This window comes from Lactuca saligna, chromosome 3, assembly GCF_052625555.1.
Source record: "Lactuca saligna cultivar CGN05327 chromosome 3, ASM5262555v1, whole genome shotgun sequence".
NCBI lineage: Eukaryota > Viridiplantae > Streptophyta > Magnoliopsida > Asterales > Asteraceae > Lactuca > Lactuca saligna.
In genome coordinates this window covers 141,560,001-141,579,387 of record NC_136419.1, presented here as the reverse complement: position 1 = coordinate 141,579,387, position 19,387 = coordinate 141,560,001, and the positions used below count along the sequence as shown (strand labels likewise).

General features: G+C 34.9%; 1 protein-coding gene and 1 pseudogene across 1 annotated transcript; one reads left to right on the top strand and one right to left on the bottom strand.

Moving 5' to 3' along the window:
- Positions 1-8,683: 8,683 nt before the first annotated feature.
- On the top strand, positions 8,684-9,204 carry LOC145037317 (uncharacterized). The gene has a single exon (XM_078985952.1). It carries the CDS (start codon positions 8,833-8,835, stop codon positions 9,040-9,042), a length of 210 nt encoding a protein of 69 aa, XP_078842078.1. The 5' UTR covers positions 8,684-8,832; the 3' UTR covers positions 9,043-9,204.
- Positions 9,205-15,340: 6,136 nt separating this feature from the next.
- LOC145036033 (uncharacterized) lies at positions 15,341-17,840 on the bottom strand (annotated as a pseudogene).
- Positions 17,841-19,387: the final 1,547 nt, after the last annotated feature.

The window sequence follows — 19,387 nt, the reverse complement described above, 5'->3', positions numbered from 1 at the left end:
AAAATATTTCATTTTTCATGGTGGAAATTGGTAAATCGTCATTTGCCTACCTTTTACTATTTTATAATTTGGATTACGGCATCCCTCTTCCAGTTATAAATAGGTTATTGGGTCCTAGCCTTAATATTTCATATTGGGTGTTATATTAAGGACTTTAAATCAACTAACTTGAATTTCTCCCATTATAGATGTCTAGTTTAGACAGCTATGGTCTTCCTAAATGTTTAGGAAGAAGCTTCCTAATGAAGATGATATCCCGAATGGCAATCAAGGTGAAAGATCAATCCCTTTGTTGTGCATTAGTGGGACTGAAAATCATACTTCACTTCCTTCACATACTCCAATAAATCTCCCTATGCCACAAGTTTCAAAACCTGAAAAGTTCTAAGTCACTCAATCCCTATTGGCAAACAAAGTCTATATGTGCTTAGGTCTTAGAGCTTAAGTCACATATTGACAAGCCGGGAGAGTCGGGTGTCGAAGTCTCAAGGTAGCTGGCTGTTGACTTTTGTCACTCCCTGATGATAGATCACGACATGACCCTTAATGATCTTACCTATTTGCTTGATGATGTTGAATCAGCAATGATTTGGAGCATTGGTAAAGCAAAATTTTATTGGAAGATCAACTTCCCAAACTTCCATGGACATTGACCATGGTAACATTGAAAGTCCAGAAAACCTTTCTCTTCCCAATTGAAAGGGATTGGCCATAGTCAACTCGGTTGACCAAATGGTAAAGAGAAAGGCTAAGTATGTGATAGTCCCGTGTACCGTTTCCAAAGAGTCCATATGTTTCTGTTGCCAAAGGAAGGGAATTGCTTGTGAAGCTACCAAATTTACCTAAAAGTCCATAAGGATAGTAAAGTCAAATGTTTGACTCTACTTCAGGTAAAATCCATTGTCTAACTCTATTAAGTTTCTATTCTGAGATTCTTATTGCATGATGTGACTGGGTCACATATTGATGTTTAAGAATCAAAGAAGAGTGAAGAAACTTAAAAGAAGTATATGCTGATTCTGATCGTGAAGATGGATTTCGATCGCATGGTTCGGTGATCAGAATTTTGAGTTGTTACTTAAGAGTTAGATATATTGCTTAGGAATAGATAACAACAAGTTTTCCATATGGATTGTAAGGATAAGTTTTCCGCAAAGTTTTAAAATAAAAGAAAATGGTTTTGATTTTATTTATTTGAAGTATCCTTACAATGGCATTTGTGAAAAAGGTTGTTGCTTATATGTTTCCATTGATAAGCAATATGGGTAAATCGATTTGATTCTTTCATTAGTGGTAGTGTCATAATTTACCAAATAAGGAAAGATTCTCATCACCCAAGTTTCAGTTGGATAGAAACTTGGATTCATGCAAGTTGTATTGTGTGATGAATGAGAATTTTCATCTTTGGTAAATTAAGACTAATTCCTTGTTCACATTCACATGTGATTCAAACAAAGGACTAAGAGATTAGGTACACTTGGTTGTGTGCTGGTCAGGTCCACCACAAAGGTTGATAAGATTATTCATTATGATTTACTAAAGTTTAGTAAATATGGTTATGCTTACGAGTTTAAGTGTAATTCTGAAACATTGGAAAATTTTCAATGTATGGCAGAATGAATAAGAAGAATCAAATAAGGCAGAAAGACAAAAGTTTCTCCAATCTGAAGAGATGGGAGAGTACTTGTGTATTTTGTTTTATGATTATCTTAGTGATTATGAAACCATATCACAATTGATCCTTTAACGACAACTTAGTTCATTTGTTTGGCTAAGGAAAGGAATCATGAATTGTTGAAATGGTTAAATCAAAAGATAAATCATACATCAAATCTTAGAGTCATACTCCAAGATTGAGCCATTGAGTGACATAATTTTTAGAAAGTTTATAACACTTATCAAATGTAGAGTAAGATGTGTCATACTCTTGCACATTTGAGGTTGGTTAGTTGTGATGTTTTGGATAAAACAAAGACCAACTAAGTCCAATTATGGGAAGTGTTTAACTTGATAAGAATCCGCACTAGCCCTTGAATATTTGTATTGTCAAGGAATGGTTCTTGACAAAGATAAGTATTATATGTCAAGAGGATAGTGGGAGTCTAAAAGATTCTGAAATAGTTTCAAGAACTAATCAAGAGTTTTGTTAATCACTAGCCCACGACTTGAGGTATGTAACCTATCGTGTTGACATATTCTGTACTCATCCCAGTTAAGGTTGGCTTTGCATTGGAGTTCTGAGAGTGCTCGACTGTTTGCATAACAACCTGGAAGCAATGGTAGGCCCTTGTGCTGCCGGGTGGCAAGAAATTAAGATTGCACAAGTTCAGTCCATATGAATTTGGAAGTGTCACTAACCTAGTCCTGTGATTATGGTTTTGACAAAATTCACATGGAAAAGAACACATACACCATAAAATCTAAGTGTCATAAGGTTTCTCTTCGATTCATGAAAATGATGGTAAGGAAACGCTTCCACTAAGAAGATTTTAAGTAGATAGCGGTTGTGACATTTGCATTCTCATATAGTTAGTGGAGCGTGTGTGGTTAACCGGCACACTAACTAGTGAGAATTGCAAAAGGTCTAGACAAACATGTGAGCTATCTAAGGAAAGGTCTATATTTTTGATAAAGTCTTATCAAAGCAATCTAGCATCAGAAATATGAACTTTGGTAAGAAAGTCAATAAAGTATTGATTTCTAGAAGTCCAGTTGATTTCTGAGTACATGTCAAAGCTAGTGGGAGCATAAAGTGTTATGCTGGTAATCATTATGCTAGTGGGAGCATGGTGATTATGTTAAGTGTTGCAAGTTAGCAATATTAATTATAGAAAACAAAAGTTTCAATTTGCTTTGAAAAGTTGTTTTTCTATAATAGGGAGAGGATTTTATACTTCACTCCAATTCTACAAGCTTAGATTGATATTTTAATCTACTTTAGTCAAGAATATATATGAATGTTATGCTGGAATGGTTCAACATAAGGAAATTCTATATATGTTGCGATCTCAAAATTAGATTATGATTACGGCATACATCTTCATAGTTCGAATTGTGAGAACATGGCAAATAAAAATTTTATAGCATGAATCGTGTCCCATATGCGTCGGATATAGGATCGATTGAATATGCTATAATATTCATCCATTCTAAATTTTCCAAATGCCTAGGGCATTAAGATGGAAAAAGGAATAGAACTGGAAATGACTAAAATGATTAAGCAAAATTGTCGAGGACAATCTGAGGTGTACCAAAGATTGGTTGCTCATGGACAATTAGAAGTATAGAGTAAGGACCATATTGACGTATTTTGAAAAGCGGTAACTCTTGTTCAGAAGTGATGGTCAAAATGGTAATATGGAATTGTCTCCATAGGTGGAAGTTATTCTTTAAATCTGTGTAAGATTAAAGAACTTAATGTTAAGAAGGATGTTCAAAGGAATGTACTTTGAATTTGAGACTGCATTTCCATGGAATTGTTTTCCATTGGAATGCTATGTAATGTCTGTTGCCAAGTCTTTGTGACTTCTGTGCATAGTCATTACAAGGGGATCATTGCATATAAGTTTAGAATCTAACAAATTACAGTAAATGGCAAGAGTTTGGTATTCTTGCATTTATAACAAGGATTGGAATTGTGAAATGAGCATCATTGGAATATTGACAATTGATCTATTTCACAAAGAGAGGACCATATGTAAACATAGTATGCATACTTGGAGTATGGCATAATTGTTGTTTGGAAAAACATAGTGTACATGCTTGGAGTATGGGACAACTAATGTTTTAATTCAAGCATAAAGTTGATTAATCGAAACATAAATAATGAGTAATCAATATGGTGCTTAGATAAAAGTTGTTTTATTTACACCCAAGTGTTGGGGCCATATAGGATTAAGTATTATTATTGTGTTTCACTTTGCATGTTTTGACTTCCAGAATAATTATGTTATGGTATATATCATATTATTCAAACCATCCACAGTCAGTCATATGTTGGAAGTAGATATGAATCAAGACTGTCATGAATTTGGCTTGTATGATTTGTCTAAAGTGCTTTAGACAATGCAATGGTTACTACAACATTCATGAGTACTCATAAGGGCTGAGTATTGGATTCAACCCACACTCCTTTGCATCACTTCATGGAATTTATCTCGAGTGATCGTGAGACGGTAATATCATATAAATCTTCAAACCTAGAGATATGAGTTGTTGACTATGAGTTGGTTATTCATTGATTGTACAAAAACGCATTGGTAACTCGATGTTATAAAACGTGCCTTTGTGAATAATTCAACAAATAGTTAGTACAAGCATATCAGTCGAAGTTTATCTGTTCCTTCTAGAAATAGAAGCGATATCTAGGCCCCTCGATGATTTGGTTTTGACCTATGTACCGGGCCCGGTCAGAACCTAATTGATGTGTTCAATTTAGTTCTATGTCGAAACAAATCGGAGATCGAGAAACAAATGTTGGACAATAAGTAAGACCATGTTCCATGTGTTTGTCCAGCTGATATCACGAGAACAGAGGATTATATGATCACTTATCTTAAATGGCGTATCGTCATCATTTCAGTTCCGAGAGACTTTGAAAGAGCTACGATTGCTAGTCTGATTTTGAAGTCATATTTGCAAATATAGTTATTAGACTTATCCAAGTGGGAGACTATTGGATATAGTGTCTAAGTCCATAACTTTATTTGGTATGAACTTGACCCGACCCGGCATGGTCCATTTGGGTTGGATGGCATTGCAATACTTGGATAGACTAAATGAGAGAATAAGGCACTTATGATTATTAATATATTATAAGTTCTAATATATTAATAATAGTATTATTTAATTAGTATTTGATCAAGTATTAATCTAGTATTAATTTGGTGATCAAAGTGAGACTAATTAAATATATAGGGTTGATTATGACAATCATCAATTCTTTTATGGTGGATTAATGATCCATGGTTTATGGGTTTGGTTATAACCACTTGGAGCTCCATGGATAGTCCATGGGAGTTACAAATCCATGGATCATGAGAAATGAAGAGTCATGACAATTAGGGTTTACATTTGTAACTCCTAATTATGACACACTATAAAAGAAACCCTATAGCATGCAAAAAAGGCACTAGTGTTACTAGAGAGGGCATAACCGATTTTTGAGTGTAAGAAATATTCTCTAAAGTTATTCCAAGTTTTGTGGTGTTGTGTGAAGCATTTGAGGCACAAAACTTGGGGTGCTAGGCTCACAAAGTCTTGAAGGAATCCAAGCAACAACAAGGTATGTATTTATACTAGTTCTTTATGTTTTATGTAATCCCCATGCCATGCTAGTTAGGAAATAACCTTGTAAAAGAAATTTGCATGTATATAGAGAAAACATAGATTCAAGGTTATTAGGGTTGCATGTACACTTAGGAAGTGTTAGAATGCTCAAAACCCATCATGAACACCAACTTCTAGCCTCCACAATGGACTCCTCTTCTCTTTTGCTACCTTGAAATGACACCACCAAGCTTAGAACACTCACAAACAAGCTATGAACGAAGGAACAACTCTCTTAGGGGTTCTTTCTGAAGGATGGTGGCTGAGGAGCCGATCCATCTCATTCCTTTTATAGCCAACCACAAAATTACGGTTTTTGGGTCTGGACCGGTTACGCCCAGCGTAACCTTGGGTACACCCAGCATACCCGGGGGATGGTGCATTTAAATGAGGCGCGCGAGTACGCGCAGCGTACTCCTTGTACGCCCAGCGTACTTGCCCAACACAAAAGCCCAAAATGACAATATATCAAAAGATGAAGGGCTAATTAAAGGTACCTAAATTTCGGGCTGTTACAGTAGATTTAGCTATAAACACTTGTAAATGACCTAGTACCACCAAAACACATAAGGAATGGGTATGAGGGGGATTACGGCCGTAAACTCCTAGTTTACACCGTACACTCCATTAAATGGTCCACAAGTGAGTTTAATCCATTCCTATGCCCTAAATTTGATCCTAGCTAATTTCCCCAAGTGATATTTGACCATTTAGCACCATAAAACCCCTCACCCATGAGTTCACGGCCATGAACTCATGTGGAGTTGGTCTTAGGGCCGAAAACTCCATAAGGAGTTTACTCTCGAAGAGTAAACACATTATCCAAGCCATATACGTCTGTAGATGTCACCCGGGTCACTCCATACACTTGATTTGAAGTGTTTTCGCGTCTTGGAGTGTCTAATTAGTAATTTAAAGTCTAATTAGATACATTTGTATATCATTTCATATTACATAGTTACCTCGCGCGTTATCAAGCCCAGAACCGACACTTAGCATCCAATCTGACGCGTTTCTCGACCGGTGAGTTCATACCCCTACCCTTTTTCAAATGTTTTCGGGGGGGGGGGGGGGAATACAAGCAAAAGTACAAGGAAATCTTGTACTCAAACTTATTATTTTCAGTTCAAATGTCTATATTCTGTATGTTTTTAATATCGCAAATTGTGTTAAATCAAATAGTTCGAATTACGAAGATAGCTTTCAGACTAATCATAGATTTCTTGATAAGGTGTTACAATCTAAATTATATTTCATAATCTACGAATAATTCATACTAATCATCAATTAGAACTAATACGAATACGAATACGAAAGTACAACTAGGAACAGAACGAATACGAAAGTACAACTAGGAACAGAACGAATACGGAAGTATAACTAGGAATAGAACGGATAGAAATACTAAAGTAATAATGCGAAGGTAATAATACGAATACGAATACGAATGCGAATACGAATACGAATACGAATACGAATAGGATTAGGAATAGGACTAGGAATACGAATACGAATGCGAATACAAAATACGAATACGAATAGGATTAGGAATAGGACTAGGAATACGAATACGAATGCGAATACAAATACGAATACGACTGCGAATACAAATACGAATAGGAATATAAATACGAATACGAATACAAATAAGATTAGGAATAGGACTAGGAATACGAATACGAATGCGAATACGAATACAAATACGAATAAGATTAGGAATAGGACTAGGAATACGAATACAAATGCGAATACGAAGAGGAATAGGTATACAAATATGAATACGAATACAAATATAAAATACGAATATGAATATGATTAAGAATAGGAATACGAATATGAAGGCACGCATCTAGGTACATTCAAGTGTAACACAATTAGGATATCAGAATACCTAGCTAATATAACAAGTATGAAAGATAATTAAACATTACATTGGGATTCAACAACTAAACTTACTTTTAGGAAAATATAGGATTTTCCTGGGATAACAATTGTACATAACCAGAATCATGTAACAAAATAGTTAACTAAACTTTACATAAAGAAAATATGAGATTTTCTTGGATAACAAACTTTTCAGAAAACCAAAGGAAACTTGTACATTTTCCGAAAACAAACCTCTTATGAACTCACCAGCTTTATGCTGATTTTCAAACTGCTTGTATTCTCAGGTCCGTATTAGATAGGTACCCGCGATCTTTTGGAGAAGACGGAGCGTACAGAAGACTCGTCTTAACTTTTGTTCATATATACATATGTATAACACTTGTAACACTTTACTATTGAACAGATATAAATTCTAATATGTAATGTAATGCTTGTTTGCTTTGCTTACTATGTACATTGGTTGTGATACTTAACATGAAGTCACCTCCGCCCCGGGACGTTTCCGCCTTTGGTTTCGGGGTGTGACAATTTTGTTATCCAATCTTCCAAACTCATATAAATTTTCTTCTTCCAGAGTATTTACTGCTACAGTTTCTTCTCGTGAACACTCTTCAACAGTATCTGATGCAATGTTGTCAACATTGTATACAATGTTGCCAACATTGTATGATACAATCTTGTCAACCGCTTCTGTTTGTTCGAACCATCCCTCAAACACCTCTAAATATAACTGCACAATCTCCTTCGTTTCAAACATTATGTTTTTGAATTGATGAACATTTGCTTCGTCTACAATATTCATAACATACCCTTGAACCGGATGTTGAAATAACAATGATATATTACTATTGAACGTATTAACCTTAGTTTTAACCAAATCAAACGATATCCGACGGTCAAAATTAGGTTGAAGTAGTAAACTTAAGTTGTTAAACTTTGGTCTAACGTAGGTGTTAATTTCATTACTCAACTGCCAAAACCACCCCATACATAAAATAACAAAACTCATATTTTCTCTGAAAAAATTTCCACCCTAAAAATGATCGGTTTTTTAAAATAAATCAAAAATTTTCTTTTGAATGACAAAAATTTCTTTTGAATTACAAAAAAAAAAAACAACATTAAAGACCAAACACATTCCACGGAGACCTTGTCAATATGCTATGCGGATGCTTAAATAATATGCTAACCAAACACTCCGTGGAGGGTTTAATGTGTCTTTGGAGCCCTCTATGGTCTGGTCTGTACAAAATGTTTGAAAAGCATACAAAATCAATCGTTCTGCTGTGATTTTATGATTATGTGGAGTTCGTATAACACCCCTCTACGAAAGCGTATGTCTATACATGAAATTTTGCTTTTTTATGAATAAATTTTGAAATCCCAAAAAAATTGGCTATAGCCACAGTATTTTCCAAACACTAAATCTATGAAATAATAATTTAATATCTTGGAAACGAAAAAACACCTTTATGTGCACAAACATCTTTTATACATGTTAAAGCGAGCTTAGGTCCCATCCCGCCCCTAGCACCTTCTCCTTCCATTCGAATCTGTCTTTCCAACGCTTCTCCACAAGCACCAATTGCAGCTCTGCTATAGAACACAAGAACAAAAATGGCGGACTGGGGACCCGTATTGATTGGTGTAGTACTCTTCATTCTATTGCAGCCGGGACTCCTTTTTCAATTACCCGGAAACGGTAAGCAGGTGGAGTTTGGGAGCATGAAGACCAACGGCAAAGCAATCGCTGTTCACACTCTCATCTTCTTCACCATCTATTCCATCCTTATCCTCGCCGTTCATGTCCACATCTACACCGGCTAAACACCGCCGCACCTCCTCCGTATAAATCAGGTTCTAATCGCTGTTTTAAATCTAGAGATCTGTACTGTAATAGTTTTATTCTACTTGTAATTTTATCAATAATCTGTTTCTTTTCGATGGATGTTTCGATTTGGTTATTGATTTATCAGCTGCGTTTAGATCTGGGTTTTCTTTTGCTGGTTATTGTGTTTTTGATTCGAGTGTTAGTGAAGTTGAGATGTATAATGCATGTGGTACAACTTGTTGTTGCTATGACATCAAGAACTTTGTAGAACCGCTTAACTCGCAAAACCTTTTCTATTTTTGGTATTTTTCGACAGGACAGCACCGACGGATAAACATCGTTTGACGGTGGCAGGTAGTGGGCATACGTAAAACCGAAGAGGTTTTAGGCTTTCCATTGCAATTGATTAATCTTTCTTTTCAAATTTCACTCCATATATTCATATCATCAAAGTTTTGTTGGACGAACGGGAATTCATTTGGAAATTGATTGATTTTGGTAACGACGCATGGAATGATAGGAAAGTTATTAAGACAATTTTTGTCTCACACTATTGCTGGAAATGAACCAACCGAACAAGTGCCGGAACAAGTAGGGTTTGTCGTGGAGACCTGTATACCAACTTAGATCGTATGAACACTTATCGAACTGATATTTATATCCTATGCCTGAGTTACAAGAAATTCAGTCTAGGATGATCTAATAGGACACTTATGATTCTAGGCACAGAAATCGTAAGTCAAAGTGCTAGATAGATTTCGTGAGTGTTTGAAGAAAAACGAGAGTTAATTTTCGTCTGGCCCTTCTAAAAGGAAGAGCAGTTTATATGTAATAAACGAGATTAGAGTTTCATTAGGGTTGGACCGTCATGAGTTCATTTGGAAGCGCATCAGGGTAATCCGGATTTTAATAAGGATTTAGGGTTTTCAAAACTAACAAGTTTTGTTAGTTTTACCATAATCACCCTCAACAATTTGAATTTCCCACTATGTTTCCATTTGTAAAATTCAGAGAGGTTTTGGGGTGCTACCCAAAACCCAGCTAGGGCTTGGACCCCACTAGGGATGCTACCCTAGACCCCGCCAAAGGGGCGCCGCCCCTTTGAAAACCATGGATCCAGGACGCTACCCCCGGACCCCCGACTTGCCGTAGAACCAGCTTCTAAATTGATCTTATACATGCGTGTACTTCGCACAAACCCCATACATATATTAGAGTACAAATTATGAAGCCCTTTAGCTTGCATGTTAGTGTAAGCCTTGAACAAACATAACCTTATCAAAGTAAACTTAAACTAGTACGTAATGAAAATATCGAAACGGTTGAATTTCCACTTAGTATCATACATTTGCAAATACTCGAGAATCAGAGTGTTCTAAGAATTGAACCCATTAACATTTGAATACCAGAAAGTAAAATACATACTAGTTTATTGAATTTCTAGCAAAATACAACTTGACACTATTATAAACTTGTGTGTCCCAATCCTCTCATGATCATATCAAGGTTAAGTCCACAACCTCTTGAAATGCGGCTACACTTCACAATCATGTAGGTAACTCCTTTCCATGTATCTGCACATACATTTATCAAATGAATTATTAAGAAGTTAAACTTCAACCTGGCTAACTTGTAGAACCGAACACATACTTGAGATGAATACTCAGTGTGTTCCAATCTATAAGTATAAGCTTTCCACATTGAGTTCAACTCCTAACATTATATTAGGAAGGAATTAAGTGTCTCATCATTACAAAATTAAATGGACTTTAGTCCATCCCGATAACAGACTTGTGTACTAAGTCTCTTGTCATACCTTTAGTTATGCAATCTGCCAAAATTTGTTACGATTTCACAAACTCAATCGAAATTACAACATTAATGATTAACTCTCTAAGGGAGGACGGAGTCGTTTCTCTCCTCCCGCCGAAGTCGCCGAACCCACTGTGGAGGGAGTCGAATCCGCCCAAACCGGATGCCTCCCAACTCGTCTTCCCTAAATTCTTGCTTTGGTTTCAACCTCCAGTGGGTTCCTCAAGCCGCAACACCCCTCTCTTTCTCTCTTGCTCTCCTCCCACTCCTCCATCTACTCATTGAACCCGTTACAACTCCGTCTTCCCTAATCATACTATGTCTGACACCTAGGTGTCTAGACTTGCCATTATAAACCTGGCTATATACCTTAGCCAAAGTGGTTGCACTATCACAAAAGGATAGAAATAAGTGTTATCGGTTTAGACCACAAAGGAATCTCATAAACTAAATTCCTTAGCCACTCTGGTTCTTTACCGGCAATTGCTAACACAACAAACTCAGTTTCCATTGTCGAGTTTGTAATGCAAGATTGCTTATTGGTAGCCCAAGAAATGACATCTCCCCTAAGCAAGAATACCCAACCAGAAGTTGACGACTGGTCCTCAATGTTGGTTATCCATCTTGCATCCGAATGACCTTCTAAAACCAAAGGACTCCCCAAGTAACTCAAACCATAATGCACGGTTCCCTTGAAATACTTAAATACTCACTACTTGCCAATGTTGAGCACTAGGATTACTAGTGTACCTGCTCAACTTATCCACAACAAAAGCAATATTAGGTCTGGTACTTGTCATGTCATACATCAAGCTACCAATAACCTTAGAATATTCCAATTGTGAAATGGGAACACCATTATTTGGCATTAGCTTCACACTTGGATCTATATGACTCATCACAGGAGAACAATCGGTAAAATTAAACCGCTTGAGAATTTTGTCAATATAATGACTTTGAGTCATTACCAAACCTTTTTTACATCCTTTTAATTCTTATTTCAAGAATTGCATCAGCCTCTCCTAAATCTTTAATGGAAAACTTCGATGATGACAATTTCTTTGTTTCATCTACTTGATTTTGGTCGCTACCAAAGATTAACATGTCATCTACATATAGACAAATGATCACTCCGACTTTAGTAGCATCATCAAATCTACTATAAACACATTTGTCACATTTGTTTGTCTTGAAAGTAGAGGACAAAATAACATCATCAAAATTTTGATGCTATTGTTTAGGCGCTTGTTTAAGCGAATACAAAGATTTGACAAGTTTACAAACCATATGCTTTTTACTGGGAATAATGAAACATTCTGGTTGTTTCATGTAAACTTCCTTGTCAAGATCACCATTTAAAAAGACTCTTTTCACATCCATTTGGTGAATAAACAGATTATGGATACTTACCGAAGGCAATCAACAATCTAATAGTAGAAATATGTGCAATTGGAGTATACATATCAAAATAGTCAACGCTAGGTTTTTGTCTAAAACCTTGAATGACTAACTAGGCTTGGAACTTGTTAATAGTCCCATTAACTTTTTTTTTTTTTTTTTTTTTTTTTTTTTTTTTTTTGTGAAAATACATTTGCAACCAAGTGGTTTAGAACCTTGAGACAAATCAGACAACACCCATGTATTGTTTTAAAGAATTAATGACATTTCATCATCAATTGCTTCCTTCCAAAAGGCACTATCACGAGACTCTATAGCCTCTTGATATGTCTTAGGATCATCTTCAATACTATAGTAATAAGAGTCTTCAAGTTTAATTTCATCCTTTGAACTTTCCACCAAATACAGTCGGAAGTTGAATCCAAAAAATTTCGCAATTTGGCCTCTTTTGCTTCTACGAAGCTATTGTGGTTCTTGTACTTTACTACCATCTTAACTTTCTGAATTTTGCACTTTATTAGTACCAAAAGTTAGATCCTCGGGCCTTTGAATTGATGAAAAACATATCTCATCAAAAATTGCATCTCGTGATTCGATAATGGTGTTAATCGAAACCGAATCATTTGGTTTTATTACATAAAACTTATATGCATTGAAATGTTCAACATATCTAATGAATATGCAATCAATTTCACATTCTCCCAAAAAATTCTTTTTGGGCTCGGTGAGTTTTACAACTGCACAACATCCCCAAACCCGAAAATAACTCAAATTCAACTTTTTTTTAACCAAAGTTCATATGAGACTGTTTTGTTCCTTTTATTTGGAACCCTATTTAATAAATAGTAGGCTGTTAACATAGCCTCTCCCCAGTATCTTCACTCAATCCCGAGTATGACAATATCGAGTTTACCATTTTCTTTAAAACTCAACTTTTGCGTTCAACAATACCATTCTGTTGGGGGTGTGTAAGGTGTTGTGGTCTCATGAACGATACCCACTGATTGGAAGTATATGGGATCCATATATTCACCTCAATATCAATCCTAAGATATTTAACAGGAATGCCCAATTGCAATTCAACATCGGTTTTGTATATTTTAAATTTATCTAAGGCTTCACCCTTAGAATGTAACAAATACACATAGCAAAACTGAATGTAACAAATACACCTAGCGGGACCCCTGCCAAGAGCTCTGCCCCTAAACCCCGCCAAAGGGGCGCCGCCCATTTGGAAACTCTGGCCCAGGGGCGCTGCCCCCGGACCCCCGACATGTCGTCGAACAACTTCTAATTTGATCTTATACATGTGCCCACTCCGCACAAACCCCGTACATATACTAGAGTATAAAGTATGAAGCCCCTTAGTTCACATGTTAGTTTCAGTTAAATAAAATGACATGGTAACACTAAAATCACCAACAACAATGACTTGTTTATGTTCATTCGTTTAGTTAACGGAAACACACAACGAATACAAACGGGTTTTCTTATTAATATTGGTTTGTTTAACTAATTACCTTGTTTATTTCCGTTTGTTTATGTTTGCGAACATGCTAAACGAACATAGATAAATAAACATAATTGAACATATATAAACATAAACGGATATATAATATAGCAATGTAATCAAACACAATTAAACATATAAAAACATAAAAGGAACTTAAATGAACACAAATAATTGAACGAACGAGACTATTTTTCATGTTCGTTTGTTTAGTTAAACGAACGAGGATTTGTGTTTATGTTCGTTCATCTATTAAATAAGCAAACATAAACGAACGTTCCACCGAACGATTCACAAACAATTCGATAAACGTTTGGTCCGGTCCTATGTCATACAACATGATAATGCTTTAACTAACACAATACAACATGACATGATGTCATTATTTTATTTTACTAATAAGAAAACCGTCAATTAAAAAACGACATGAAACGAGAAAGATAACATAAAAGAACTATTATTGTAATTAATCCATACTTAATCATACACAATACCAAAAACACTGTGTGTGTGTGTGTGTGTGTGTGTGTGTGTGTGTGTGTGTGTGTGTGTGTGTGTGTGTGTGTGTGTGTGTGTGTATATATATATAGGTTCAGGTTCATTTGAGACCATTCTTATTTTGTGAGACCGTGAGACCAAATCTAAAAATAATTTTAAAATGCAAAATAAAATAGATGGAAATCATGCACGCCCGTTAGCGCTGAGTCATATTTTTTTTTTTTGTTCTTTCAGGTTCTATATTTGACTTGTATTAAAGAAGAAGTGGAGTTCAGCCACCCACAAACAATAAAATATCGATAACTTAAGCATCGGATGACCTAATTCTCCATTTGATCCACTAATGATCTTGTTCGCTGATGCCTAAACAACCAATGAGAATATGATTAGGCCAAAGTGAAGGAAATAACAACATACCTTACTCTTTTTACCAATATATAGACAACATACTTTATTTTTCTATCATAATAACAATGTACTTATATTTTTACCAATAACAATGTGCGCTTTACTCTTTCCCTTGAATATTCTTCATTCGGTTTCCTCTTCTATCCACTAAAACAAAAAAAAAGTCAAATGATTTTCTCTTTATTTCTTTAAAACAGTTAAGTATAATGACAAAAGTACCCTCAAAGAATTTTTTTTGCTAACATATACAAATCAATAAGCAAAGTGACTATTATTTTTTTAATTTGGTTAACTAAAATAACTAAAGTTGATGTGAGATCAAAAACCTTCAACAATATCATGATTGGTCATGATAGTCTTTATTTCTTTAAATAAAACTCTTCCTTTCTTAACATCTTCAACAATATCTATATTGCTTCTTCTTGTAGACGAGTTGTCTATCTTTTGGTTTTGAGTGGAGTAGAATGTCAATCTCTCTTATATTTTCGTTTTGAGTGTTGACATTGGCTGCATTTCTGGTGATGTAGTTTCATCCAATGTTGTCTGCAAGCTAACATAGGTAAAGTTATATAGCATTCGTAGTTTTACCTCTAGAATTAGAAACTTACATATCCAAGATAATGTTAAAAAGGTGAAAAAAATATCCAATTCATATAATAAAACTCCAATTAAAAAAAAAAAAACCCACTAGGACTAATTCCATATATGCCATTTGGGATGTTTTTGAAATGCTTCACATAGATTCCCTTTTCCTTTTGTCCCTTGGTGCTTGCTCGTCTACATATCGATCATTACATTCTTGTGGTTTTAACATTATATTTATACATCATACATGTACAAACACAAAGAAAAAAAAATTGAATTTGAAAATAATATTAATTAAAAAGAAGCAAAATACCTGTAAACGACAGTTATTCTATCAAATGTAGGTTCTTGTATTGTGATCTTACTCATCAAACTCCGTAAACTGATATTTAAGTTCTCAATCTGGAACCTTTCAACCTACATATCATCGGGATATTGGTAATTTGTAATTTAATCATCTTTCTTTTAATCATTTATAACTCGTGCACTGGGTTTTTTAGAAAAAAGTTTTTCTATCCTGCAACCATAATCAGGAATTGGACACCAACAAACTCTCTATATAAATAAGTAAAATTTGTAAGCAAACTTACCTTGTTATTCTCATAATCCATCCCCATAAACGGTTGATAATGATGTCCACTTTCTCCATGATGAAGTAGTCAGTAGTCTTATCAAGTCCAATGCCTCTCCGGAATATCACATACTACAGAAAAATATTTGTATAAAAAATAAGATCAAACATAGTTTTTGTATTCATAGTGATGTGCATAGTATGAAGCATCAAAAAGACTAATATATCCCTGAACCTTATCAACAAAGTCAGGAAGGTTATCATGGTCATGTTATGCAAAGTACCACTTTAGAAGATCTTTATCAATGTGCATTTAGAGGGGTAAAACAGGAAAAGGAGAAGATATTTTATCATACACGGAGACAATGATAATGGCACTTAAAGGAGGTATGTATGACTGCATCAAACCTTTGATTCATCAACTGTCATAGGAAGGTTTAAAAGATACTGCCCAGATTGTGCAACATCAATCTCCTCATTAGTGCAGATCTTAAAATTACTCTTCACCATCACCTTAAACATATATGACAAAAAATTCTGTTGAAGAACATCAATTACTTGTGATGATAGGTTCTGCTGCTCCAACTTATGTGCCCCTTGGACATGATCAAAGAGGGAATATAATTGTTGCAAGTATGTCAACCATGGAAACGAAAAGTGACACTTTAATAAAAAACCTAAAAGTTTGAAATTGGGAAAGGTATTATAGAAAAAATCGATAAAAGTAGATAATAGTACCATGAGATCTTCAAGTTGAAGAAGATACCATGCTCGAATGGTGTACTCAACGCTCTTGCAAAGCTTCAAAAACTCTGCCTGATCAGAATTGTGCTCTGTAATATTGAAGTTTGTTTGAAGCTTGAAAAGTAACATAGAAGTTTATGCAAGCTGATTAAAAAGTCAAGTGAGCCCTAATACACCGGTGGTCTCCCGAAAGGATCTCCTAGGCTAGCCACTTCAAAAACTCTAGACCTATATATGTTTAGAACTAATGCTCCGGTATCCAGCCAAAACTAAACACCCTAGAAACTAAAATACGAATTTGAAAAGAAAATTGAGTGTAGAACATTGTAGCATAACCATCAATAAATATTACAAGAACAGACTATAGATAAATGGTGTTGTTAGTGTTACCACTTACCAATAAGATTAGCCAAAGTTATGATGAGTCTAGGCTTCAAAATTGGGATAACCGCCTCATGCTCCAATCGAATCTAACCTTATTGAAGTGGGACAATCTGTAATCAGGCAATATTTAAAGGCATTCCCAATGATAGATTATATCCCCAAACGCACCAAGCGAATAGTCTCCACCAAAATATACTGATGAGTGTTGATAATTGATATATGATTTGTTTTAAACATGTAAATTAAACTTGGAGAGGAGAGAGAATAGTGTAGTGTATCCCACCATAACATAGCATCGTAATCATTTTTATGCAAAACTTTATTTGTAGGAGGTATTTCATCGAACACCTTTTGTGCATTCTCAAACTAACTCTGATTTTCAATACCAATTAACCTAAACACTGCCCATAAACAGATTTATATTAACTTTGTTGCACAAACCCAATATCGGGAAATGAATAAGAGGAAATTACTGAATTACCCCAAGCGTATGTATTGCTATAAACAACATTAACGTGCATGAAAGAGCCAAAATATTTTTTTGGTGTTCTTGAAAACGTAGTATCATTTTTTGTCTCACAAGCTGCTATTTTTCTATATATATATTCACCCCAAATCTGATGTTATTTCTCATCCTCGATCAACAACATTCAATCTTCTACTCTCAATTAAAACAATTAGTGTAAAAACATGGGAAAAGCTCAATTTGATCAACATTCAGAAGATCAGATGTTGAAAACAAAAAACAAAAAGATGGTGGATTCTCTAAAGGCTTTCGATGCAATCTCTATTCCGATGGGAGTCTTCTTTACTGTTTTCTTCTCGGTTTTTATTACCTTCTGATCAGATGGCGTGAGAGGATCAGAAACTCCACTCCTCTCCATGTCGTCAACATGTCTGAAATGGCTACCATCATCACCTTCTTCGCCTCATGTATCTACCTTCTTGGATTCTTTGGTATGAACTTCGTCCAAGCTACACCATTTAAAGAAATAGAGGAAGAAGACGAAGTAGAAGAAGAAACAACTCCCTGTGGTGCTTCCATTATTCGCGCATCTGATATCGTATATGTAAAAGAATTCATGAAGAAAGAAGTGGAAATAGTAATCCTAGTAACATATACAGTTGTTACGGATGAAGATGAAGAGGTGATACAAGTAGTGGTTTGGAATCGAACTCACTGTAGGCGTTGACACAATCGTTCCATTATTCGCGAATCTGATATCGTATATGTAAAAGAAGTCATGAAGAAAGAAGTGGAAACAGTAATCGTAGCAACAGATACAGTTGTTACTGAAGAAGATGAAGAGGTGGTACAAGTGGTGGTTTGGAATCGAACTACTTGTAGGCGTTGACACAATCGTTCATGAGTCAACTATAGAACTTTTCCGGTTCGTTTTTCATGTTAATTTCAGTATTCAAGAACAATTCATACGTTTTTCAAAATCCAAATTACAAATAGTTTGTTCCAAAACAACAAAAATCAGGAAGCATAACAAAAGGAAAACCTTATAGTGAAGGGGAACACCGGTGATAGGAGTAACACGCTTTTCTCGAGCTTCATCGGTGTGGGATGGGGTCGGCAGAGCTGTGTTTGTCGGCGACCAATGGCACACGCCTTGGAGGAGCGATGGGTGTTCTGTGTAGGATTTGTGATTGGAGCAAAGATGAGCGTTCGTCATACTGAGTTGAAGAAAACCATCGAAATCGGAACCTACGAAAGGAATCACAAATCTACGGAAGCCATCAAAGGAATGAAGAGAAAACAACGAATAACACAACAGGATGAAATTGGAAAAAAAAATTGAGATAAGAAGAAAGAGGCGAGGTCAAAGGCGGTGGAGAGGAATTGTGGCGTTAAAATGAGAATAAGAACTTCCGTGTCCAAATATGAAAGAGAAAAAAAGTTCATGTTCATCAGGTTTTTAACGATTAATAGTATACATAATGGAAAAATCCAAAAATTCTTTTTTATATATTATTTTCGGAACTTGAATTAACTAAAAAAAAAAATCCCGTTTTTTTTTTTTTTGAAAAATACGTGAAATATTCTAATAGAATATTACACTAACATTTTCCAAAAAAAATAATTTTAAAATGCAAAAATAATTGAAAAAATCTAAAAATTCTTTTTTTAAATATTATTTTCGGAACTTGAATTAACTAAAAAAAATCCATTTTTTTTTAAATACGCGAAATATTCTAATAGAATATTACATTGTACATATTCTAAAAAATAATTTTAAAATGCAAAATAAATGGAAAAATCCAAAAATTCTTTTTTTAAATATTATTTTCCGAACTTGAATTAACTAAAGAACAAAAAATAAAAAATAAAAAAATGCGTCTCATGGTCTCACAAAATTAAACCATCTCACATGAACCTAACCATATATATATATATATATATATATATATATATATATATATA